Source organism: Lampetra fluviatilis, chromosome 24, assembly GCF_964198595.1.
Source record: "Lampetra fluviatilis chromosome 24, kcLamFluv1.1, whole genome shotgun sequence".
Classification (NCBI taxonomy): Eukaryota; Metazoa; Chordata; class Hyperoartia; order Petromyzontiformes; family Petromyzontidae; genus Lampetra; species Lampetra fluviatilis.
Genome location: NC_136298.1, coordinates 8423428 through 8449676, shown reverse-complemented (window position 1 = coordinate 8449676; position 26249 = coordinate 8423428). Strand labels below are relative to the sequence as shown.

General features: G+C 50.7%; 1 protein-coding gene across 2 annotated transcripts; it reads right to left on the bottom strand.

Annotated features, from left to right (window-relative positions):
• Window positions 1-942: 942 nt before the first annotated feature.
• LOC144941121 (uncharacterized) lies at window positions 943-26249 on the bottom strand. Of its 2 annotated transcripts, none has more exons than XM_078867627.1 (12): window positions 25616-26249; window positions 13386-13651; window positions 11279-11479; window positions 10948-11078; window positions 10237-10284; window positions 9663-9803; window positions 8863-9086; window positions 7210-8158; window positions 6526-6698; window positions 5567-5761; window positions 4844-4996; window positions 943-3202 (listed from the first exon to the last, which is right to left on the bottom strand). In XM_078867627.1, the coding sequence occupies exons 1-12, from the start codon at window positions 25664-25666 to the stop codon at window positions 3047-3049; spliced, it is 2688 nt and encodes an 895-aa protein (XP_078723753.1). In that variant the 5' UTR covers window positions 25667-26249; the 3' UTR covers window positions 943-3046. The 2 variants fall into 2 exon arrangements, with proteins under 2 accessions (XP_078723753.1, XP_078723754.1); XM_078867628.1 differs by lacking the exon at window positions 25616-26249 and adding an exon at window positions 14033-14063.

The following is a 26249-nucleotide window of genomic DNA, read 5'->3' as shown; positions in this document are numbered from 1 at the left end:
TCTCAAGCCAGAGGACGAGAGGACTCTAGCCGCCACGCATATAAAGGATTTATAGTGAACAACTTTGTTTTTACGGGTTATACTTGTTGTCAATCCGCTGCTGGATGATGAAGACCTTTTCCACGCCACGTCAGCCATGGGGATCACTGGCCCACAACTTTGCCCATCTCTGCTCAAGCCGTGGGTTGTCGAATGCAGAGCGCATCGACACGGGGGCATTGAACTACAGCACCGCAGTGCTGTGCTCGACTCGCTCAAGGCAACACAAGCTTCTTCTCGTGAAGATAAACTCGTTATTCTCGTTTAAGACTTCGTCCGTTGTCCTTCCCGCGCACCTGCGATCAGCACGGTTGCCTACGTACGGTGCGAAAGAAGTTCATACACGTACTATGCTAATAATTACCATGTATTATAGAACGTATTTCGCACCGTACGTTGCCAATCGCGCAAATCGGAGGTTGCGGTTGAACGCCAAACAAACTAAACGCAAAAAGCAGTTCTACGGAAGAGAGTGTTCAATCTAGATTTGTTAAAAAGCTTAGAAAGTGCCGCGCAACAATCGACCGGTTGCTGCACCGCCCTCTGCTGCCCACCACTTTGGCCTGCAACCCGATAACGGATAACGAGCGGGATCGATAGCCCTGCTCGGTTTCTCGGACGTGAACTTGACTCATTTACGCCGCTGCATCTCCTGACAATAATTCGATGATTAAATTGTCATTTTCGCCCATGGGCACGCGAGTCAATGACACACGTTGCCAACCGTGGAGTGTGTGGAAGAGACGATACGCGCAGAGGTCGCAAGAACGGTCGCACACCCCAATTCACAATCATCAGCCATGATCAGTCCACCGCTGGACGGAGGCCTCCCCCAAACCGTCACGGTCTCTCATTGTCCTGCAGAGTAACAAAGACACCCCCCCCCCCCCCCCGTACGGCTTAACAGACTGTTGGGGCAAGTGCTGTTAGCGAGCACCTATGAAGGCCAAAATGGCAAACGAGAGGGTGGGTGGCCAACTCCACGCCCGACCACCTTTGTCTCCCTAGTGGCGATGTTTATACACCGCACCAGGTACCCATTCAGTCGAATCGACCTAGAGGACGCCCAGGACCGGTTCAGATAATCGTCACCTGGTGTTGGCCGTGCAGCACGAATCGAGCTCGGGTTGCCGGGTTCGAAGCGCAGCGCGCTAATCACTACGCCACCGCTCCCCACGGAGTAACAACCCCACCTAGCGCACCTGCACACGAGCGGATTTCACCGCTCCATCTCCGCGATGGGAAGTCGTTCAGGCGCGTTCCATCCTTTGGCTTCCGCTTGGTATTCTCAGCCACCAGGCCCGTCCACCCACCCCCAAAACACACACGTGGACTCTGTACGATCAGAAATAATTGCGCGTATCGTGAGCCAAGGGTGTATCGCTAACATGCCTACTCTATACACACAGTATATACTTGCATGTACAGCCTATACTCTATATGTCGCTAAAGTTCACAGTCTGCCGATAATTTGGGCAGTCATTACGACAGCCACTTCGGCAACGCACTGCTGGATTAAGGCCTCCCCCGTACGGCGTTCCGGTCTTGGCGATTGTTTGACCATACTTCACCACGCTGCTCAATGTTGGTGGAGGGGGGGGGGGACAGGGTATCACCAGGGCCGGTTCAAATATCATAAATGGCTGGCAGCAAACTCATAGTGCGGTGTGCAAACCAGTGTGACCGCTGATCCCCGGACCCAGGTATAGCATGACAAATGGGGCCAGCAGTTCCCCTCCCCCTCCACCCCACCCCAAAAACATTTTGGCAAGAGTGGCAAGACCACCGCTTGCCCTCGCGTGATCGTGTGTGTGTGCGTGCGTCTCATTCACTGCTCGTCAACAGTACTCCTTGCCCCCGACAGTCCGCACGGTCAGAGGGGCACGCATCTTCGTCTTTGTCGAGCGCAGCGCTGAAGATGAACGGACGGCACTCGAGGGCTCAACGCTTTATAACGCCGAAAACGACGCTGGGACACTGCAGCGACAGCCAGAACTGATAGAGAGGGTTTGAGAATCGACAAGGCCCCCCCCCCCCCCTGGGTAAACAATTGTCTGCGTGTCTTGGTGTGTGGGACCCGCTCACCCACGACTCAGACACGAGAAGGCTTGGGGGGAGGGGGGAGGGGGGAGGCGGGAGTGTGGGGGGAGGAATGGGGGTGGTACCGGGTGAGAAGACGGGTACAGGTTCCAAAAACCGAGCTGCAGGTCCCATGTCTCAAGTAGCAGAATTAGATACAAACACACTTCTAATATAAGTAACATATCCTAATATATGACAGGTGGAGGGAAGGCAAGGACAATGTCAGATCAGCACAGCTGTTCTTGCTTCCAAGGGAAGGGCTTGTATCTGGCTAAATCCCAAGTTTCTGAGTCACAGGTGCTTCAACTCAATTACAGATGCCAGGTCCTTGGTTCTGCAACCCAAATCTCAGGTCCTGAGTTTCAAATCCTAGGTTATAATTCCCAGCTCCCACATTTTGAATCCGAAAGCTCAGGTCCAAAATTCCAGATCTTCAATTCCAATTCTCACGTACCACATAATTCGTCTCAGGTTCTGAGTCACATGCTCCGGGTTCTAAGTCCTGAAACCGACATCTCGTGTCCTAGAACACAAGTTACCGAGTATCAAATCCCAGTTCCAAGTCCAGAATCCTATACAAATCTTAATTTCTCACCGAATATTCACTTGCAGACAAGAGCACATGGCTAGTAGCCACAGCCAAAAGTATTCTGAATGTGGAATGCTGGGCCTGGATATATTTCCCGGGTCGCCGACCCAGACAGACCGTGCCGAGATTAAACCCTGGTCCCAAGTTTCAGATCTTTGGTCCAAAGCTTCAGGCCCGATGTGCTGAAACCCAAGTCTCCATTCCCAGGTCCAGGATCACGGGTCCTATATCACAGGTTTTTAGCCCCAAGTCCTTTGTCTCAATTTAAAAAAAAAATCCCATGTCCTTTGATTGGTCCAAAGTCCCGTGTCACAGCTGCCAGGTTCCCAGCGGCACTCAGCAGCGGAGGGAGCTTTTGCGCTTGAATGGCTTGGTCATGGCGAGCAGCAGTAGCGGTGGTTTGATGCTCGGCCTAGTGCGAGCAGGGCCCTTGGCGGCGTCGCGGGGTCTCTGCGCGTCCAGCTGCTGGAGCCGAGGAGGGGAGGCGGGGTACTGCGGAGGAGGCAGAGGGGCACAGAGCAGGGGAAATGGGTGAGGGCGGAGATATATAGGCAAAGGCGAGGATCAAGATGGATTGAAACGTCGTGATTTTTTTTGTTTTATTTTTATAAATTTTTATTTCATTTTTTACCCACGTGACTTTACCGAAAGAACTAAGAGTATGAATCCTTGCAGTCACGAAAGCTTCAAATCTAGAATGGATTGAAGGGTGTGTATCAATCAATTCTCACTCCAGACTCAAATAATACGTGTGGAACTTTAACTTTACGAGGGAGCAAAAAAAAAAGCGGCTGAGAAAAATAAACAGGAGGCGATGCTTTTTGTTTTGCCATGGAATCGATTCACCTTTGCTGCCCCATAGTCAGGAACTCCCTTCCATCCGTCATCCGTGTTGTGTTTTCCAGCCCTTACACATCCTTCCTCCTTCCTTTGCCTACGACTTCCTCTTTCTCGATAGAAACTAAACGTGCCCCGGTAGTGGTTGGAAATGCGGTGACATTGAGACGATACATACATTCCCAATGTATTGCATTTACTAACACAGAGACCCAGAGACTCACAAAGAGGCCTCCATACTTAGGGATACCCAAGACACTGGCAGAATAATTTGTCTCCGATAGAGCGCCCTAAACACCAAAGCATCTTCAAGTGATTTAGATGTAATAATCCTTCTTGAGACGGCTTCGGAATCAGTCCTTTTTATTTCCACTCCACAATACACTTTACTCACTCACTCTCCGTTGCTGGCAGACAACGGAGAGAGGACAGACTTCGCACTAAGTCCCCACCGCGCACGTGGCACCCAGAGCCCCCGTCCGCGCGTGACCCTGCTCTTGTCAGTTTCCAGTCTGCTCTCGATCGTTCTCTCTCACTCTCTCTTAATCCCTTCGTCACGTGGTTCCCCCAGCCAATCGTTCATGGACAGCTTCGACCATTCTCGATGGTTCCCTGTCAATCCCGGGACCACGCCCCTTATCCGGCTCCCCATTAGCTGGGGCCCCGAATGGCTAGGCCAATCACTCCTGATGACATGCCGTGATCACGCCTGGGCCATGGTCCCTATCTCAACCCTTATTGGCTACAAGCAGGACCGGCAAGCCAATCCCCACGTGAACCCTCTATGGCTGTTATTACATAGACATGACTTAAATCACTTCTCATTTTACAGGGCACAAGGTTGACTCGGCACCAGCCTGCAAGTGGGCATGTCTGCCAGTAGGCGGCGATGATTGTGATTTGTAATCCCCATTGAGTGGCTTGCGGGTAATTCTTTGAATATCGCCTAGTATGCAGGAGGTCGTGGGTTCGATTCCGACCCCGACGCCTGTATATTTGGAGTTTGCATGCCTGTATCCTCATGATTGCGTGAATTTTTCTCCGGGTCGTCGGGTTTTTCGCTCTACATTGAGAATCATCACGCGTTTAGAGTATTCGGCTGCTATAAATTTCCACGTGATAAGCCACTTTGTTGAGCTGTCACTTGTGGCCAGGTCGCTTCTGAAAATGAACCAAGTAGCTCAGTGGGCCTTACCTGGTAAAATAAAAAAGAGTGTTTTAGTTAAGTTTGGTACCACGCCCACGGATCATTGAGAATGAACTACAATGGCAAAGTGTGCTCCTCTCCGCGCTGACCTCCTGCGATCGCTTCCGTCTGTCGCGCGGAGACACGGATCCGTCGCTCGTGCTCCGCCGCGGATGCTCGCTCGAGCCCGTGATTGGTCGGACCGGTGAGGGGGCGTAGCTCCTCAGCCGGATCGGTGAGGGGGCGTGGTCTTCAAGGAGCTCCTGTGCGACGCGCAGGGGAAAGCAGAATTAAACTTCACGACAAAAACTTCGGGAGCTCGACAAGGCGAGAGCTAAGATGGTCAGATGGCTGCGTGCAACCGGGGTTTTGATTTGAGCAGTTGACGCGACCTGCAAGATTACACAGTGCAACACCCATGGGGGGGCGGGTGGTGTAGTTCGATCAATGGACAGTTGGATGGACGGTCAGACAGATGGACAGGCAGACAGACGTACCACATTGATGCACACGAGTTGAGCTAGCACACCAACAAAGATAAATCAGACCAAAACAGTGAGACAGTAGGAAAAAAAAAACTAGATGGACAAATATATAAATATATCGGCAGACATTTGGGACAGATCTGGCCAACAGACATATACACAGACCGAAAGATGGACGAATGGATATACAGACATAAAAACTTACAAATGGAGGAACACACACACACACGGGTGGACAGACACACAGACCGACCGGTAAAAGGACAGAGAGATGTACGATGCATACAAAGAAGCGGACACACGTGTACACCGACGGATGCACGATCGTGCGCACGGACGGACCCACACCTGCATGCGTGGGGGAGTGCGCTCGGCGCTGCTCTCGCCGCGAGCGAGCCGGGCGAGCGGCTCGGGGATGCTGAACAGCGCCTCGCCATGGTTCTCCACCAGCAGCATCAGCAGCCGGGCCGACACGAGGGCGTCGCCCTCCGCGCCCTCCCCGTCGCGCGCTCGCAGCACGCACGGCGCCAGCGACTCCACGATCTGCACCCCCCCCCCCCCCCACATAACGCCCGAACAATGGCAGCGACAGCGGGAGAGGCAGCCGCAGCAGACACAAAAACAGCAGCGACATCAGTCCAGCGGCGACATCAGTCCAGCGGCGCTTTCGTTGTACCGTATTTGTACCACCACCTCCTTGCCCGCGTCGCAGCCTTTAGCGAGTTGGGGTGGTGGGGGGGGAGGAAGTTTCACAATCCGAGCGTTCAGCACCAAGGCCACGTGACCGGGCGGGATTTAAGGTAAGTGGCCCAGCTAGGCCGACACAAACGCAGCCCAAGGTTTGTCGATCCACTGTCAGGTCGCGGAGGGATGTTTTTTTCTCCCCAACTGTGGTGAAAGCGGGGAGCGTAGATGATGGAGCAGAGTACAGTACAACACCGTATTTTGCAGCAATGTTCGCTAACCCACCCCCCCCCACCCCCCGCCACCTGCTGACAGTGAGCGAGCAAGTGTGAGATGTGCAGGCACAGGTGAGCAAGTGCAGTCAGCGGGAACAGCTTCATCGGGGGCAGGTTAATCGGTGCAAAGGTGAGCAAGCATGGGGGAGTGCACAAGCAAATCAGTGTGAGCGGGTGCATGTGTGTGTGAAAGCGCGCAGGCGAGTGAGCGAGTGAGCGAGCGCAAGCGTGGGAACGAGTATGTGCGTGAGCGAGCGATGAGTGAGCAAGCGTATGCGTGTGTGTGCGTAGTGTGTGCGTGCGCGTGTGTGTGCGTGTGTGCGTGTGTGCGTGCGTGAGCGAGCGTACGTGCGCCCGTGTGCCCCGCGTCGCGTGCAGCGGAGGGAGCCGGCCGTTGGCGATGGCTCGTGCCGCCATGCGCGCCACCAGCTGCAGGCGGCGCCGGCTCGGGGGCGGCAGCAACAAGCAGCAGACGCGCAGCGCCGCCACGCACGCGGCCTCGCGACCCGCTCCCTCTGGGCCTGGGGGACGGGTACGGCAGGGGGGGGGGGGGGAGCAGGGTCACAGGTCAAAAAGGTTATTTCTATTTACTATTTATATTTTATTAGGTTAGGCCCACTGAGCTGCATAGCTCTTTTTCAGAAGTGACCTGGCCACAAATAATAGCTCAACGAAGTGGCTTATCCAGTGCAATTTAGAGCAGCCAAATACTATAAAACATATGTTGATTCTAAATGTGGAAGGAAACACCGGACGACCAGGAGAAAAATCCACGGGACCATGGAGAGAGAATCGTGCAAACTCCAAATATCAGGGTCGGGATCAAACCCACGACCTAGGATTAGGAACGTTAGCAAGGGCTGAATTCTTCACAAGGCGGCCGAGAGCCCTCCCTCCCCTATGTCTACTCAAACGTAAACGACGACAAGCCAGCGGAGGGATTGGCGGTTCAGCGATCAGGGGCAGGGGGTGCGCGACTGCACGGACGGCGGGTGGGGGAGAGAAGAAGCCAGCAACATCGGCGTAACTCACTCGGCACCAGGGTGGGGCCGCTCGCCGCCGACTGGACTCCGAGGTACGATGGCGTGGGGCTCGGCGTGGGGCTAAGCGTCGCTCCGAGGTCGCCGGCGCTGGCGCCGAGCGCCGATCCGCCGCGCCGCCCCCAACCGGCGTCAGCCCGCGCCGCGCCGTGAACGTCGGCACAGCTGGCGGCGCGGCGCCGCCCAGCCTGCATGCGCCGCTCGCACGCCGACAGCGACGCCACTCGCGGGCGCGGCTCCGCGGAGGAGCGCCGCTCGGGGGGCGGGCTCCGCGACGTGCCCCCCGCAACGCCGCCGAAGCCGCCATCCCACCACGGGTCGCCCGCGTGCTCGGGGAAGCACATGTGCCAGGACCGTGGGCGCTGTACCGTCCCCCACTCCTGGACATCCTCATCCAACCGCTCCGGATCCCCTGCCTCCCCGAGCTGCTGCTGGTGCTGCTGATGCTGCTGCCGGTGGTACTGCGGGTACTGTTGGTACTGCTGATGCTGCTGCTGATGATGATGATGATATTGCTGCTGCTGCTGGTAATGATACTGCTGCAGCTGCTGATGCTGCTGCTGCTGTTGCTGCTGTTCCTGCTGATGCTGCTGCTGTTGCTGCTGTTGCTGCTGATGCTGCAGCCGCTTCAGGAGGAAACTCTCGGCGCGTCCGACCGGACGTACCCAGGTAGGGAGTTCGGTGGACCCCGCGGCCGCCAGGCTATCGAGCGAGAAGCAGCGCTGAGCCGGCCCCCAGGAGCTCACGCCGCCGTCGCCATCGTCCACCGTCTCCTCCTCCTCCAGCACGGCCAGTGCGTGGTGGCTGCGCCCGCGGTGGAGGGGGAGCGGCGCGGGGCGGGGGGCGTGCCGCACAAGACGTGGGGGGTCGCCCGCCGCCGCCCGCGTGACGCTGTCGTGCCGCTTGACCCGCACGGGGGCAGCGCGACGGAAGGGCGCGGCCTGCGTACGAGATGGCCGGCGGGGGTTGTGACGGTTAGTCAGCTGAACGCGTAGTAGGCTTTCGCGACCGATATTATATCCATTATAAAAGGTTTTATTTATATTTACGCGATCTAACCCCAAACAAAAACTTTATTATGGGTAGCGGCGGTTCGATTGCAGTGGGAGATCACCCCCCGTCCTTGAACCCCTGCTTTTTCATAACCACCCAACACCTCCAAGTATAATTGCTTAAGCACTTTTGGACTGGTGTCAGAATCACCATCTTAATTATCTTTCCCTGGAGGAATCCGATGGGGTACAAAGACTCGTTTTTATGGGTCATTAGCATTTACATAACATGGTGCCACCGTTACATGATGAGCAACAGGTCGCACGTGGTGGGGTAAAATTAGGTTAACTCCTAGCTCTTCCGAGACATCTGTCCAGGGTGCAAGAGTAGGCTAAGATACCCTCTTAACAGGCCGCTCTCCAGAGTGCCCTCTGGTGGAGGCCCTTCTGTAGGTACATGCACGCACGTTCGTACGCTCAACTTCTTTCGCAGCGTGCGTAGCCAACGGCGCTAAACGGAGGTGGCGAGCAGGGCGGTGCGCACGTTACGTCACCGCTTCCGCACCTCGACACGACGTGGGCTGTGGGCCACTGGGGCATGGCGCGCTCTGCCACCCTCTCCGCGCGAGTTAACATGACGCGGTCCCCCTTACCGGCACGGCGTTGCTCGCGTCACCCGCGGACGTGAAGCTCAGCAGGAGGTTCTCGGCCGAGGCCCAGGGCAGGTGAGCGGGGGCGAGGGTCGGGGTGGGGGTCCGCCGGAGGGGGGGCGGGGGTGGCGGGGCCCAGCGCTGGTCCCGACGCGCCAGCGGCTCGGTAGGCCGGCGCTCCCGGTGCACGGGCGGGGGATCCTCCTCCAGGACGTAGCCCGTGAGGACTGCGGCGCAAGCGGCGAGGGCGAGTGAGGTGGGTGGGGTGGGTGCGGTGGGTGGGTGGGGAGTAGGTCACCGAGTGAGTGCAAGGATGAATGGGTGAGTCATTGGGTGAATCGTTGAGCAAGCAGATAGGTGGAGGAGTCAGTGAGTGGGTGGGTAGATAGGAAAGTTTATGGGTGGGTGATTTGAGTGGGTCATTCAATGAGTGGGTGGATGGATGGGTGTGTGAGTGGATGAGTTGATGAGCAAGTCAATAGGTGGATGAATGAGTGGGTGGGTAGACAGGTAAGTGAGCATGTGAGCGACTGAGTGGGACAATGAACTAGTAGATAGATTGCGGAGTGGATCATGTTAGCGGGTAATTGCATAGAAGAATGGGAGTGATTGAGTGAATGAGTGAGTGGGTAAATGGGTGAAGAGGTTGGTGGGTGACTGTGCAGGTGAGTATGTTGTTGAGAGGCGAGGGAGCAGGTTCGTGGATGTGTAGCCGAGTGGGTGGGTTAGTGAAGCGATGAGTGACTGAGTGGTTGGGTGCCTGAGTGAGTGGTTCAGGGTAGGTGAGCAAGTGGGATAGGCACCGAGCACGCTGACGAAGAGGCGGTAGAGCGGGAAAGTGAGGAGCGGATCGGCGAGCGAGCAGAAGTGCTGCGACACGGAGCCGAACACATCCCTCTCGAAGCCCGGATACGATTCCGAGCGACCCGCCTCGCTGCCCGGCCCTGCGGGACACAACGGGGGGGTCACAAGGTCACACGGTGTCGCAGGGGCCAGGCGTGTAATGGACGGCAGAAAGACCAGGCAAAAGGGAGGGAGTTTAGTGCAATAGGAGGACAGTTTTTTAGGCACTTGTGATATAGTTATGGTTAATGCTACAGCATTAACTACAGCATTAACTGTGGAAATCGAATGTAGTGACCGAAATCTGGACCCAACTGATCACTACTTCCCCAAGTGGGCAAATGGGATGGAAACCTCCAATCACACTAAAAGGCACGGTCACATGACGACCAGAAGTTCTGTACTCTGGTAGCCCGATCGCCACGGCGACCGAAGTGGTGCTGGTGGCGATGGCGGCAGCTACAACGGTGGTGGTGAAGATGACATCGGAGGTGACGGTGGTTGCACGGTGATGTGTCTGCCACGTGCACTCACAGTTGGCCAGGCACTTCATGGCGGTGAGGACCCAGTGCGGCAGATCGTCTGTGGAGGTGGGAAGGAAACAGGGGATCGAGACCAGAAAATCAAAAGCAAAAAAAAAGTTTCAAGAAACTTACATTTGCATTGGTGCCCAGGCACAGCATTGGGAACTCTGCACTCTGAGGGCAGTGGACATGGAAGCAAGGGCATATGAGAGGGAGGCGGGGGGCAGAAGGCAATGAGAGCAGGGAGCTGGCAACACAACTGTACATAATGCACGGTCAGCCGAGGGAGTGACTCGATTTCCGAGCTCACTGCCGGATGAAGCTCAAAAGGCGTTTTGCGTGAAAAGCTGTGGATGTGTCGATGTTGAACTCAGCCGGGAGAAGTCTCAAGCAGAGGTCGCAAACGGGTTTTGATTCCGTACCCGTACCCGGCCGCACCAGGGTCGCAAATGGGTACCCGTACCCGGCCGGGTACGGGTAGCCGGGTATCGGGTAGGGTACGGGTATCGGGTACCCGATTGCGACCTCTGATCTCAAGCCACCGGTGAGGAGGAGGAGGGGCTGTGTTGGTCAGAATTTGATCAAGGAGTGAGGGCGCAGGGGTTAAGGGTGGTGGAAGTGAGTGGAGGGCGAGGTCGCAGGGGGGTGAGGGCACAGGGGGCGAGGTCAAAGGGGGGCGAGGTCAAAGGGGGGTGAGAGCTCAGGGGGTGTTATGCAGCACCGGTGTCGTCCTGCAGGGTGACGAGGCCGCGTCTCCCCGCGCCCTGCACGTTGCGCACGATGTGCGTGGGGTCGACGCTCGCGGGGTCCAAGAGCCCGGCGAGCGACGGCAGAGACAGCGCCTCGCACAACCTGCACACGCAAAGACAACGGTCCCCCGTATAGCCTTCAACAGACTGATCATCATCAGTGGTGTTGACTGGGAGCTGACAAACGAGCTCAAGTTGCCGGGTTCGCAACGCAGCGTGCTAACCGCTGCGCCACCGCTCCCCACATGCGTGCACGCGCGCACACACACACACAGAAAACCCGACTCAAAGAATCGCACGTACAGTGCAAGCGCGACGTTGCGCCACTCGTCGGGGTTAAAGGTCGCCTTGGCACGAGCCGGTGAGGCCGCCGCCGACCACAGCGAAGGCGGAGCGTCGGCCTTGAGGCCGAGGCGTCTCCTGGCCGCGGAGCCCGAGTTCCTCTCGGAGAGCGGCTGCCGGGAGCCGCCGGACATCGACTTGGCGGGAGAGGCCACCGGGAACCTGCGGGGAATTATGGCGGGATTGAGACGTGGCCTCGTTAGAAGAACACCGCTTTTGGTAACAAGGACAAACATCGCCAATATAGCCTTGATAGGCTGTTGGGGACAAATACAGTTCGTGTCGAGCACTGCACCCAGGCAAATTTGTTTCCCCTGTTTGAACACCAGGTGCTCATTTAAGGGTGAGTAATCGAGGGGAGGTCCAGGACCGGTTCTGACATCACTCGCCACCGATGTTGGCAGTGGCCGGGCGTCGAACTGGGGTAGGCCGTGTATTGTCGCGCAGTACGGTGACCCACGACTACACGACCACTCCCCGCACACGTGCACTCTCTCGCACACTCAAATACATTTTTGTTGTTATTGTGAAAGCCGCACACGAATCCTGAATGCCATCACGAACTGAATGCAACAATGCCACATTCCTCTCAGTGCGGACTAGCAATAATGATAATGTCAAAACTGAATACCCCACGCCCCCCCCCCGGGAGTAAACTCGCATTCTTGGGCATCTGCCTCGCCGTCCCTCTCGGTGGACTTTCCTAATCGTCGTGTCGCAGACACCGAGTTGGTATCCACGTACAATTTTTTTTATTTTACCAGGTAAGGCGCCACCGAGCTATGCAGCTCTTTTTTCAAAAGCCACCTGGCCATCCTCAAATGATAGCTCAACGAAGTGGTTCATGACGTGGCCGAGACCGCGGATTTCAATCCGGATTCCGGTAGCTCGCGATTAAAGAGCCGGGTTCTAAAGTGCGGTGATGCAATGGTCTCGGCCTCGCCACCAATGGCCATACGCCAAAAATAAAAACACACCAATCTTAAAAAAAAAAAAAATTTGCATTTCGTTTGGTAAAATTCCAGCCCTGGGAATAAAAACAATATATACCGGTTGCAATTTTTCTCCGCGGCAGGCTGTTTGGGAAAGTGCGGCACACGTAGCGTGCAAAAGAGGTGACCTGAAGCGAGCTCGGAGGGAGTTCCATTGTCCATCTCGGGGGTAGAGTGGGGGAATGGTCGTGCACTGCCCTGCGAGCCTTCCCAACAGACGGTTCGATTGCGCAAGAGAAATACATTGAAAAGGGACCAAAGCAGACTTTGGTGGGGGGGGAGGGGGGGGGGGCGACCAACCACCTGCGCTCCCTACCGCACCACGCTACGAGCATGTGCTCAAACCACACGCGCTGATGGCGCACAAAGGAGACCCCTTTATACGTATGTTGAACTTCTTTCGCACCGTACGTAGCCAGCCGTGCTAGTCGTTTGGCTACGTACTCAACGGCGACGGTGATTGGCCCTTTTGTATTGTGCGATCGATTGGGGTGTTTTTTTGAAGGGGGAGAGTGGAGGGAGGCAAAGGGGGCACTTTCTCCAAACTGCTATTTGAGTCAGAAACTAATTTTTGTTCAGTGGGGCAAATGCCGTGACCCCATTCAGGGAACGAAAGCCAAGTGGTGTGGACACACCTAAAGGTGGCCCAAACTGTCCGCAAATCAACGTACAAGTCAGTAAAGAAAATATTTTGACTTTGTTCATGAATTTCTAAACGTTTGCAGAATTGTTCTCATGAAGACAGTTTTTGTTTAACACTAAGCACATTCATCAGTGGATGGGGGGGGTGTGGTGGTGAAATGTCTGACACCGTTGTCATCACACTGCGCTCGGAATCTTGGCTAACTATTCCATTCCCTGGTCACGGCTAAAACATCAGCGACACGCGATATCTGAACCGGTCCTGGAGACGCCCAGGGGTAGCACCGCTATCAAAGCCAGCCCCACAGTCACATCGCAGCCTGCGGGCGACGGCTCTCATTTCAACGTTTTTTTTTCATTAAAGCTGGACTGCCATGAGCCACTTACGCCCGAGTCAACGGTAAATGATTTCAAAGCCGGTTGCCCAGCCGCACCTGTAGAGCTTGGAGTCGTCGCGCACCGCCTCCGTGCCCCAGCGGCCCTTCACGTCCTCCATGACGTGGTTCTTGAGGAACTTCCCGAGCAGCTGCAGGGTCTGCTCGCGCGTCACCGTGGGGCCGAAGTTACGGTTGTCGCGCAGCAGCGCGTGCAGCCAGTCGGCCGCCTCGGCGGACGTGAAGCAGCGGTCGTGCGAGCGCAGGTGCAGGCGGTGGCGGCGCACAGGCATCCCCGCTCGGAAGAGACGCGTCACCTCGCCCCACTGCACACGGTCGCGGGGAGGGCGGTACACGCACGCACGCATCAATACGCCGCCGCCCGGAACACCACTTCCAGTATACACCTTGCTATGACACACCATCGCCCTGTGAATAACCTCTGCCTTTGGCTGCTGGAGCCTCTGGTGTTTACACTGCATCTTAAGAATCATAAGCATGGCCTTGTGTAGCGTGGGCAACTTGCAGCGCGCCCACAGTTCCTGAACACGCCGTAAACGGTCGCATTTATTTTCTTTGTTTCCTCAAATATAATTATTACGGAAGTTACATTTAGGGCAATGGGAACAAACAAGACAGAAGAAATAAACTAAAAAAAAAAGACGAAGCAACACAAACGAGATGGCAATAATGAAACGATCCGTAACCTCCGTCATCGCGACAATCAAACAAATCGCCTCGCAGATACGCCTGCACATTTGCATTTCTTCGAGGCTTTAGCGGGACGGAGGGTGCTAAGGCTGGGAGTGGGCTGAATGGGGAGGGTCTGTGTTGAGAGCCAAAGTTTGTATTTGCAAGCAAAAGCCACCCTTGGGCCTGTGGGTTCTGGGTGCACATTCACCACGGTGGCGAGGAATTTCAGGCCGATGATGAATAGAGTATTCTCCTTTTAGTGAAAACATCGTCCCGCTTAAATGGCGCAAAAGGCGGATATGCCCCCAGCTTGCTGCCATGAAAGAGTATGTAAAGTGGTGTATTTTTGTTCATTTTGCTGCTGGTTAAAGTTGGAATTACATAAACTGCCGCCTGTATTTTCCATGAAATACGAACATATTTTGTTTGCTGCGCAGTTCCAACTCTACATCGTGTTGCAACGTTTACGTGTCGGCCTCCGTTTCAGTTGCATTGCATTCCTTGCGAGAATAGAAAGATAAGAAATTGGAGAAGAGGAAGACCAAGAAAGTTTAGTAAAGACTCGATCAACAGTGATTTACAGGTCATTTAAATGTCTCAGCTGACTGAAGACCACAAAATTGTGGCTAAGCTCAGTTTAACACGTAGGCTTTCGCGACCAATATCATCCATAATATAGGTGTTTTGGGTTGATGAAGCTAGTTGTAATTACTGGTGAAACGTCCTACTCAGATTGTAAATGTTGTGGATTTGCTCTGAAACACACCGGTGTGCTGTACTCGTAACGAATTGGCATGTTCCGTTTACGTGACAAACCTCACTGTCTGTCGGGTGGTGGCGGGTTTAACGACACATTGATATTTACGCGATCTAACCCAAAAAACCTGTATTATGTGTGGCTAAGCTTTAAGATAGAACCTTATCTTCTCTCCGTTTGCCTTAACTTAATGCCATTTGCTCAGATTTACTTAACAGCTACTACTGGGTAACTATTCGTAAGCCAAATAAAAAAACGGGTCATCAGCAAACATTTTTCAGATGTAATTCTCCCAAGGTCCCACCGATGGTGTGTAAAGTGCAGTATCAAACTCGTATTATCCACCGTCTCTCTCACCTCTCCACGTAGGTGCTATGAAGAAGCAAGGCCCTTGCCCAAAATGTCACCTATTACATTGCTTTAGTTTTAAGGCCAGAGTGTTGTGGGCGATAGTGTTGCAATTGTTGATGTTAACTGTGCGCCACTGCCAATGCAGCAGCAGCAGCATCGCCAACATAATTTTTTTGCAATTCATTTTTGGGTGGAATTCGTTTGGAGGGCGGCTCCACTAGCCGCGGGCGCTAAGAATCGAAATTGAACCGATGAACCGATGAACCGTCACACCGCTAACGTCCGTCTACTGACGTGGCCCAGCGTATCGATTTGTGCGGGTGGCAGCGGGGACCACGCCGCCAGTGCTCGAGGGGATCTTGGCTCCGGGTTCGGCACCTGAATATTCAAAACCACAGCGGTGACCACGACCGTGGCAATCTGAACGGGAATTCATTCCACTCCGTGTTTATGCATTGGGTCGCCAACAACAGAGCACGTTAAATTATTAACGGAGCAACGTGTGGAGTTTGGATTGCTATGGATTCATTAATTAAAATCATTGAAGGAAGTTTAACACTCAAATCTCCACACAGATGGCATCATCAATCAATCAATAGCTAGACTCTCAACTCCTGGCCAACTTGTATACGAATCGATAATTGACATTGTTGCTCAATTATAAATGCAAAATGTTACTCCGAAGATAATGGAACGAATCAGACAGATTAAATGATACATAGATCAACCTTTGCTATCACCACAGCACTTGTACCAGGCTAGGTGCACTTTAAGACCATGTGAAGTGACAAAGGACTTGCTGGCACGAGATCAAGGCACATATCTACGTGTTATGGGTCAACAGGCTGAGCGTGCCACACGATACATAGCTGGTGCCAACTCCGACATTGACCATTGACACAATGTCAATGTGTGCGTACAAGACAAATACTTTCTTATGAGAATCAAACTTTTTCATTAAACCACAATGATGGGTGGTGGGTTGGTTAATCATTACATTCCTACCTGTAGCCACACACATCCACCTTGTTTATTTGGCATTTCCATGCCCTACCTAGAGCCGGTGGTATGTTTTTTTTACAATTTGTTCTCAAGATGTTCTTGTGGGTTTCATTACAAAACTTGTATTTTTTTGGCAAAGCGCACAAAGTCATCGTATACCCCCCCCAGGGGTGTTCTCCTGATCGGCATGGCCCTCATCCAGACAGCGGTCGAGGGCTAAGGAAGGGCGCGTACAGTTTTGACTGTTGAAACTTCTTCGCGGGGCGCTGTGCGTGACGACCGACGAGTCAATAAAAGAAGGGAACCATCTTGAGAACAAACCGCACACGTGGACACGTTGACACAGCACAGGCCACCTGCACAACCACCCAAGGTGCCCCCCTCGACTCCGATGCCCGCCCACGCTTCCCTCCCCACCTCCCCCCCCCCATTGCCGGCATCTCAAGATGAAGGATGGTTTAACAGCGCACAAAGGATCCCTCCCCCTGGTTTTAAGGAGCTGATAGGGCCCTCATTGCTATGCCTGGGAAATGTTACGGCTGGCTGTCCGTGTGAGGGCACTTCACAGGTTTTTCACAAAGGCTGGGGAAAAAAAAGTAAAACACACGACACAGCTCAGCAGCACTACAAACTCACAGCACAGTTCACCGCCACCGCTGCAACTCACGACACAGCTCAGCTCAGATCCGTACGGTTTTAGGGTAATATTGCATATTTTTGCATATGCCTGTTGTACACATGCCACTTTGCACGGTCGATCCCGCTTGTAATTATATTTTCAGGAATATCTCTCAATTATGTTACATATCTCACAATATCGTATACCCCGATATACCCCAAGTTATTTGCACATAAGGACATAGCCCAGGATGCTATCCGTTGTAACATGGAGGCTGTCCTAAATCGACTGGCTCACTAGCTCGTTTATAATTAGGCCATATGGTGCATTGGGGACTGAGGGCTGTTAAATTCCCGTGCTCCACTGTCCAGGCACTAAGTGGATTGTTACATCGCATGGCCACGAGAAATGGTGGCAGCGTGGGGAGGCTTTCATGCATCAGTGGATTGATCATAACCGATGATTATTATGAATGTCTTAAAAGCAAGTGTACAAAAACGCAATGGGTAGTGCTTCAGAATATTTATTTTATCAGAATCTTTACTTATCCTAGAGAAATCCGATGAGCTATGAAGCTACTTTTCACAAATGTCCAGTAGGGGCAAGTCAGAAAGTTACAACAACAATATAAAAAAACGAAAGGAGTGCAAATCATAGATAAGGTAAGCAAATCACTAATAAATAAATAAAACTGGTAAAGTATACAAGTTCAAATTCCATAAGTAACCCAATTGGCAAGCTTGGGCAAGGCAGCAAAACAACAGAAAAAACTGTCCCAGACTACACCAAGGCAACAACACACAGTCCCTCAACACAATTGCACATTGAAATGTAACTGTCGATACATGGGTAAGGATGAAAGTTACAAATCACATTTTGCAAATGCGCTTATTTCCATTGGCGGTCCGCGACCCAGCGGTGGAAATTCCACATTCCCATGGTAGAGACCAGTCCACCTCAAGCAAGACCGCTGTTGAATCCTCACAAAGCGGTACTCGTTTTTAATCGACTCTGGAGATATGATGATGGGCCCAAATCTTGACTTAAAGCTTTCGTGACTGCAGGAATTCATATTTTTTTGGTCTTTCGGTAAAGTCACGTAGACCCTATCTACGTTCAAAGAACCTATCTTCGTGACTTTACGAAAAGACCAAAATAATATGATGGGCCCAGTCGACCCCTGACTGGAATTTTAACCCCCATGACCTTTCTTGCTTTGAGTCAGGCGCCGGTGCGGAAATGTGTGTGGGGGTGGTGCGGCCATAAACGTGCAATGTCTGACCGCCTTTGTCTCCCCGGTAACTGGTGTTCATGCCCAGCGGTTTAACAATTCACTTCCGGTGTGGTTTGGTGAATTGCCGTGATTAGGGTTTACAATCCAACTTAAAAAGTCAAAATATTTGCCGCTGTGTTTCATGTGGCGGCAAATCTACCGGCGTCAATTCGATGCAACATATACGAACTGAAACACATGATTACTCACGTTATTCAGTGTATCGTGAGCTTAAGCATCGATGTTAATCAACAAGCCGACACGTTCTTACCCACCAATGCGAGACAATAGGAGGGATGGCGCTGTACTTAGCGCACTGCACGATGGAACCGGCAATCTGGGTTTAATTCATGGCTTTGGTGAACATCATGAGTGGCGAGTGCCACCTGAACTCGTTCCGAGCCTTCCCTCCCTTCACGAAACCGCACTGAGCCAGACTTGTCTGGTGAGCTATCGTACAATAATTTCCATGATCGACACGATGTGGGGAGACCTTGATCCAGCAGTGGCTTGACAAAGGGGGCTGCAATTACAAAATAAACAATCGCACAATCACACCAGATCAGCCACACTATTTAAGAGACAGTACCTGCAAAATAAAAGATGTCGTTGACCATTACTGTCTGAAAAGAAACAGGACTTTGTAATAAACCAAAAAAATGGATCAAAATGTTTTGCAATTAATCTTGAGAGGCCTCATCTCGCGTGTACAATCCTGAGCCAGTGGTGGGAATTCTACATTTCCATTCCAGGGAGAATTAATCTATAGAAAAACACCGTTTGATTTCCCACAGTGGTACCCATTTTAATGACCCCAGAAGAATGAAGGGATGATGGGGCCTAGTCTAACTATAGTTTATACACCCACGTGAAAAATACAAATAATAAACAATCTCAATTCATATCATAATCATCATCAGCCATGACCAACCCAAAAACCGTCTCCATCTCTCGCGGTTGTGCAGTGTAGCAATCCGCAGAGCTTATCTTTTAGCTCCATCTCCCTGGCAGATGTCCTCTTGGTGCCATAAGCTTCCTCTTTAGCTGGCATAATCCCCCCACAGAGCCACCACGCAATCCAGCGGCGGGACGTGACCCAGCCCAATTACGTTTATTAACGCACCAAGTCTACGTGGAGAGGTGAGAGCCGTCCATAAATGACGTCACGCGATTTTTGACACCCCCCCCCTCGTCACACGGCGTCACAAGTCAGACCCCCCCCCCTCAAATATGACGTCACAAAGCTCTGCCCCCCCCCCCCTAGAAAAAACATGCTTCAAATCGCTTTAAACTATTGTCATGCTTTAAACTATTGTCATTGTCGTGCGTATTTCATGTGGCGCTGCACTCTGATATTGTAGGAGAAAACATTTATTTAAAAAAAGTCTATTTAATTAAGTAGAACGTGTTGTCTATATTTATTTAAAGTTGCGCATTTTGATGTGACGTCACATTTCTCAACCACCCCCCCCCTTGCAGGAAATGTCTGACCCCCCCCCCCACCAGGTGCGTGACGTCATTTATGGACGGCCCCTAATCATGTAACGTGAGCGGTGGGCGTTTGCCATGAATTCACTGCAGGCTCGCCGGTTGGCACCCGGCAATCCTGGGTTGGCTGGCAGAGAGACCACCGTTGGAATGTCACCCTTGAGGATCACGATCTCACCATCTCACCATCTCACCATCTCTCCCACAGCAGAGAGATAACAAGACAACGATCCCACCCCCCTTATGGGGAAAGTGCTATATTCTTAGGTTTTTCCGGTAAAATCACGTAGGTGAAAAATTATAATTAAAAAAAGTAAAATAAAATACAAATCACGACGTTTCGGAGGCAACACAAGCTTCCGTCTTCAGGTGGAACCGACACAGCACGATACAGCAATCGTGCTGTGACGGTTCCACCTGAAGACTGAAGCTTGTGTTGCCTCCGAAACGTCGTGATTTTTATTTTATTTTTTATTTTAGTTGTATTAATTTTAATTTAATTTTTTTACCTACGTGACTTTACCGAAAAAACCTAAGAATATGAATCATTGCGGTCACGAAAGCTTCAAATCTAGAATTAGGGGCAAGTGCTGTTGGGGGGCAGCTATCAAGGCCGGAATGCCCGGCATGATTGTGCAGACACACACACGGATGGAAAGATTTACTCAGAAAACACCTTACAAATCATGCATGCCAATCACTATCCACATCCGAGCTGTTATATAAGCTATGCCCTGTGCTATATATAGTTATGAAACCATACCACTTAAAAAAAACTCATTAGCGTTGTTCTTGAGAATACAAGTTACACAATAAATAAGGACATAATATTTAAGTAATACGAAGAAGATACGACGACCGCTTGTTTATTTTCTAGGTGGATATGATTGTTAATGTGTGTTTTTATAAATAACAGCAAATAATTATTTGATTAACTAAAAACGACTAAATAAACATTAATGTGGCTAATTGGCTTAAGCGTTTAAAGCACTGTGTTCAAATCCGGCTTTCAAAAGCCGTGAGTTTATGATCACAGCCCGGTCACCAATCATTGACAATTAAACATTTCGCGTAAATGTTTAAAATTTATTTGACCAATGCCCAGCCCTGCGAATTAAAAAGAATGGTTTACTGCCACCCGTAGAACGTTTCTGTGCAGCGGAGAACGTGGGGCAAAGTGTGCCCTTGAGTGTGTGGCTAAAAAGAGGTCTCTTCAAGTGACCTTTGAAGGAGTTCTGTGAAATTAGTTTCTGCGGGACCGTTCTCTAACGTGGGACCAATGCACCGCTCTGCAAGGGTTCCGAATATGGACGTGGTCATCTCTCATGGCACCGATAGATAGGACGACTGCAAAAACAATCAAAGAAGTAATATTTAAAAATACTCAGAACTACACGACTCTAGAAAGTGGCCCCGAAGTTTGCCATAACGTAAGGAGCCATGGTGATTTACAGCCAACGTCAGTTGAGCGTGGACAATTAGACCCAAGCCGAAACATAATATATAAAAAGATAGCTTAAAAATATATATTATTTTTAATGATAGAATATAGTATTGTCATCAGTATGACATACGTATACAATGTATGCAGTCGATACGACATTGAGAAGTGGGTTAAAATTGAGTCACAAGATTTGAGGATACGACAACAGACAGAGCGAGTTAAATAAAAGCGTGTAAAAAAAGGGAAACGTTCTACCCATAAAAAAACATTATACATAAAGGGGCAAGGTTATTTTTTACACATAAACATCAAGGTGTTTATGAAACTATGTACTTTATGTATGCCGAACTTATTTCACACCGTACGTCAGCCAGCCACGTTAATCGGATGTGCGGGAAAACAGTTGTGCCGATTACTGATGTGTGGCTCCGAACGGTGGAGAATGATCAAATCCGATTAACAAAACACGGCATCTGCACAGATGAGCTGGCTGATAAAAATCCTGGGAGTGTGTCTGGACTAGAGTCCAAAGAGAACGATCAGAACAAAGTGATGACACTGAACAGAGAGAAGTTCCAATATGGACAACCCAGGTGGTTTAGACGCGTGTCTAGAATGGATCCGGAGAGAATACCGCACGTGGCGTTACGCACACACACAACCACCACATGGAACGTGAAATAAGATGCTTTGGATTGTGAAGAATGATCTTGAAAGGAAGGGGGGCCACAAGTCAATGTAGCCGTGACGCCGGTACGAGCACCTCCGATTAGCACGGTTGGTGTGACAGAAGTTCAACATACATAAATACGAGCCGGGGACAGGCGGGACAGATCTAATCTGGCTTTCATTGTGTATCAAGAAGTTGGAAAAGGAAATAAATAAGATCTGTTTCAAGACCAAAATTTCATATTTAGGCCCGTCAACTTATGAGCCTTCGGAGCCTATATGTTTTCCAGCAAAAGGAACCACCACGACCAGAGAGAGGAAGGTGTGGAAAGATTCGGCCTCATCGCTAGCTGCCATGTGTGGCAATTCATGTATGGGAGCGGATATGTCTACGCAGTGGAACCGATAACCAATTGCAACTTCACTGAGTCTCATCAGCAGATTGTAGCCCTTTAAACAAATGCTGCTGGGTTGCCTGGTGTATTGGATGCAAATTTAGTTTAATCACCTGTACTTACAAAAGCTCTCTGCTCATGAGAAACACAGCTATTTGGCCAATTTGTTTAATGTTTAACTTCTTAATGGGATACTCTAGAATAATGTGAATTCCATTTTTATTTAATCTTATACATGCACAAGCCTATGAACGCATTGCCCGGAATGTGCCCAATCTTGCCAAATCTCAGAAGCTAAGAAGAGTTGAGCCTGGATTGTGCATGGATAATGCAACCACCATTAAATAAAACAGGTTGTCATCGGCTGCTGAGGGACGATGTTGTGGACACCTGAGGGCAGTGAAGCAAAACCCATTGTTGGATTGTACTTCTATGCTTCCTTATCTATGCTCCCTGCCTTCACCAACCCACATAGCCCAGAAATCCAGGAGTGGATTGACAAAATACATTGTACATCTACATTAGGGATGAGTTGTGGCTTTCAACATTCCGATATACGACGGTTATTTTCAGATATTATTTAGATTTCCGAATCATTTACATTATTTAAAAATTTTAATGAGTCTTCATGCTCAAAAAAGTGAGATCACCCAATTGTCACGCGACACAACTTCAAGCGGATATGGTGTCCCACAAAGTGACATCGCTTCCCGTGGTGCACGTTTTCATAACAATCCGAAACAAATTGTTTTCTTTTCATCTGAAATTTCATATCTTGGCCCTATTTTCAGATTTTTCATATTCATCTGAAAATCCCTAGTCTTGTACGTATGCACGCGCACATTACCCACAGCATTGATGTAACTTAATTCCACACGAATAGGTCGTATTAGACGACCTTAGAGTTGAAAGAGACCACCTGAAACATTTACAGCAGCAGATTTGCCAACTGTACATTTAAACAATGCATACCAATCACACTGCCAAGAACATTCAAAGCTATGTCAAAAGCACACAGCCCTTCGTGCATTATGCAACAAACCATCAGAAGCTCATGAAGAACTGGATTGTGGTCCTTTGTCTTAGGTCACAGTCAAAATTAACTTGAGTAAATGTGACCGTAGGTTGGTTTCATTCTCATTAGGGCTAACCAGTACAGTAGTATCACCAATGCTCACCGCTCCAAAATCTGCTTCTTGGAACCAATATTTGTGGATTTCCCACTTTCACACGATGGGGTCCATTAGCTTGCCTAGATGGCAAGTATAATCTAATCCGTAAAGGATGAGAAAAAAAATCACAATTCATGGTTTTCCAGCCTGCACTTTTTCTTTTACGATGGGATTTAGTCAACATTGACACTGCTAACCATTAAAACACTGCCCACATTGTAAGCCCTTCAGCCTTGCTCTGATCCTGATGATGGTGGCATGGACATACGGGTGTAAAGTCAACATATCTCCTCCTCCCCTCCCATGGAGTGTGAACCCCAGGTCTGCTTTAACTCCCAATTCCTTACTCCTGGCTTTGTGAACCAACTCTTCAATGTAGTCCAACGCTTAGTCTCATTCCACAAAGCTGGGCAAACTTTCCCCGAGTAGCCTGTAACAGACTGTTGGGGGCAAGTGGCGTTAGTGAACACCCATTTTTAAGGATGACTAGGCAATCGATGGGGTGTGTAACCAGTTACATATAGAACGTTGGGCAAACATTGCATGTTTACTGGGTGGTATGGTCAGCAAACACAGTTTTTATCCGGCAGCTGATTGGCAAGGGGCTGTTGTATAATAATCACTGTTAATGTTTTGGAGTATAAGGACATAGAGACATATTCGCAGATACCCGGGGACTGATTACAGGCTGAATAAACACGGAGTTCAAGGACCAGGATGCTTCAGATATCACTGGCCACTCATTGGTAACCGTGGCCAAAAATTGAACTTAGGTCGCCCGGTTCACTGCGCCACTGCTGCACACACCACATGTACATATGCACGTGTGCCTATGCACATAGTACACATGAATTATTCAACAAAATCAGCCTCAATGAACCAAATCTTAGGTGACGCTTGGGTGAAACCTGCACGGTTAGCACTTGAATGGGAGGCTGGCTGGAAATTCCACGTGTTGTATGTTTAGCCTTTAAGATAGCTAGCAAATAGGATCAATTGCAGTACAGTACAACAATGGATCGTTGGATCTATCTGTGTGGAGCTTTGAATGTTAGCCTCTTTGTATACATGGGAGGTTTTCTAAAAAGACCCTGGTTTCCTCACACATAAAAGCGAAATGGAATTGACCAAACATTCCCTTGCAGTAGAAGCCCCCCCCCCGAAGAAAATAATCTTAAGCTTTTCCTCAAAAAATGTAAGGATACAGGGGTTATGATACTATAACCAAGGGAAGGGCAGATTAAACCCTGCTATGTGCAGAATGTACAACATATTTCAGTACTGACAGATGTAAGAACAATGTAAAAAATCTGGAATATCAGCCAAAACAAGTTTCGCGAACACATTTAAACAATATGGACAAGTCCGCTCACTGGGACAGAAAAAAGTGGTTACACCACGCACTCAATCCATCTCAATTGTGCTCATAATTCACACATCGCAACACGAGGAATACACAATGTTTTAGGCTGAGCCAACCTAGCAGAGGGCCATGCCCAGCTTGATTAAAGCAAATGCCACGAATTGCTGCACATTCTAGACGCCGACACACGTACAGGTCAAACAGCAGCACGCGTGCATGAAATGACCCCGGTAGCAACCACGTGCGTTCGAAGGGGACATTAATCCAGGAGATGGAGCAACGAAATCACGTGCGAGATCATGGGCCATGGATGGGTAAGGGCTTGGTGAGACCGTGGATTGATCATGGCTGATGATTATGATGATGATGACAACATAACCGGATCAGACATCTCTCGCCACTGATGTGTGTAAACAATATTCTTACATCACAATATTCTTACATCTTCTTGGTTCTATAAATAAAACATAATAATATTTTATTATGTTTTATTTTTTTTATTTTATTATTTCCCTTCTACGTGACTTTACCGAAAGAACCAAGAAGATGAATCCCTGCAGTCACGAAAGCTTTAAATCGAAATTTAATATTCTTACACATTCGCAGAAAATAAAGACAAAGCTCCCCCTCTCCTCCTCGTGTTGCCTTTACAGGATTGTCGGAGCAAGTGATGTTAGCGAGCACCTATTATTAAAGCTGCTATGGCGTACACGAGTGGCCAGGACCACTCCAGGCCGTCTTTGTCTCTCTCCTAAGACAGTACACACTCGCACACAGTCTGTAGTCTCTGTACGGATTGTTGAGGCTTTAATGGGTGCTCGCAAACCACACAAAACCACGCGATTAAAGACCCCCCCCCACCCACGTGGAGCTGAAGGCCGGCAACCACACACGAGGGGGCTAGGGGGGGCAACCAGCACCACGCCCGGCCGCCTTTGTCTCCCTAGCGGCGACGTTTACACAGCGCACAAGGTACTAATTTGAGGCCGAGTCGACCTAGGGGTGGCCCAGCACCTGCTGTAACAATCGTCTTAGTAGACACAGGACACAAAGTCGCTACTCACCAGCTTGGTCGCCCTGTAGGGTCCAGGCGAGATGAGCCTCTGGTCTTGCATGGCAGTTCAGCGTGCGGAGATTATTGAGGCCGGCACGAGATCAAATCTCCTTCACCACCACCAACAACAACCACCACCACGTGTCTTGCCACAACCACCACCACCAACAACACCACTACCAACAACCACCATCAACAACACCACCACCATCACAGGCATCAACCCATCCGCTTCTCGCGAACGAGGCGACGGCAAACAATGGACCCCCCCCTGCTGTCCCCCAGCTTAGCGAACCCAAGACAGCCAATAGGACCAAGCCGAGATGTAAATAAGATTTAAATAGGATCAGTGAAGGGTTCGTGCCGGTCGTTGTATAGACCCACAAACAGCGACTGATCCACCTATCCCCTATAGCCTTTAGTGGGGCGGCCAGCAACTACGTCACGGCCGCCTTTGTCTCCCTACCGTGGCGATGTTTAACTACAACAACCACAACAACAACTACAACAACAATCGCCGTTCGCCAGCAAGTGGCGGTGACGTCAACCGCGGCGCTGGTGCCAGGCTACGTGCACGGCCCAAGCACGTGGGGTAGCAGGCACACACACTCTGCGTCCTGGTCTCATCCCCTCCCACACAACCA

What these genes read in the sequence shown, in the direction of transcription:
- LOC144941121 (XM_078867627.1), bottom strand. Translation starts at nt 25,666, where the DNA reads ATGCAAGACCAGAGGCTCATCTCGCCTGGACCCTACAGGGCGACCAAG. An exon ending in GACGACTCCAAGCTCTACAG is followed by an intron (nt 11,480 to 13,385) that starts GTGCGGCTGGGC and finishes AATTCCCCGCAG; the next exon opens with GTTCCCGGTGGCCTCTCCCG. An exon ending in ACGCGAGCAACGCCGTGCCG is followed by an intron (nt 8,159 to 8,862) that starts GTAAGGGGGACC and finishes TCTCGTACGCAG; the next exon opens with GCCGCGCCCTTCCGTCGCGC.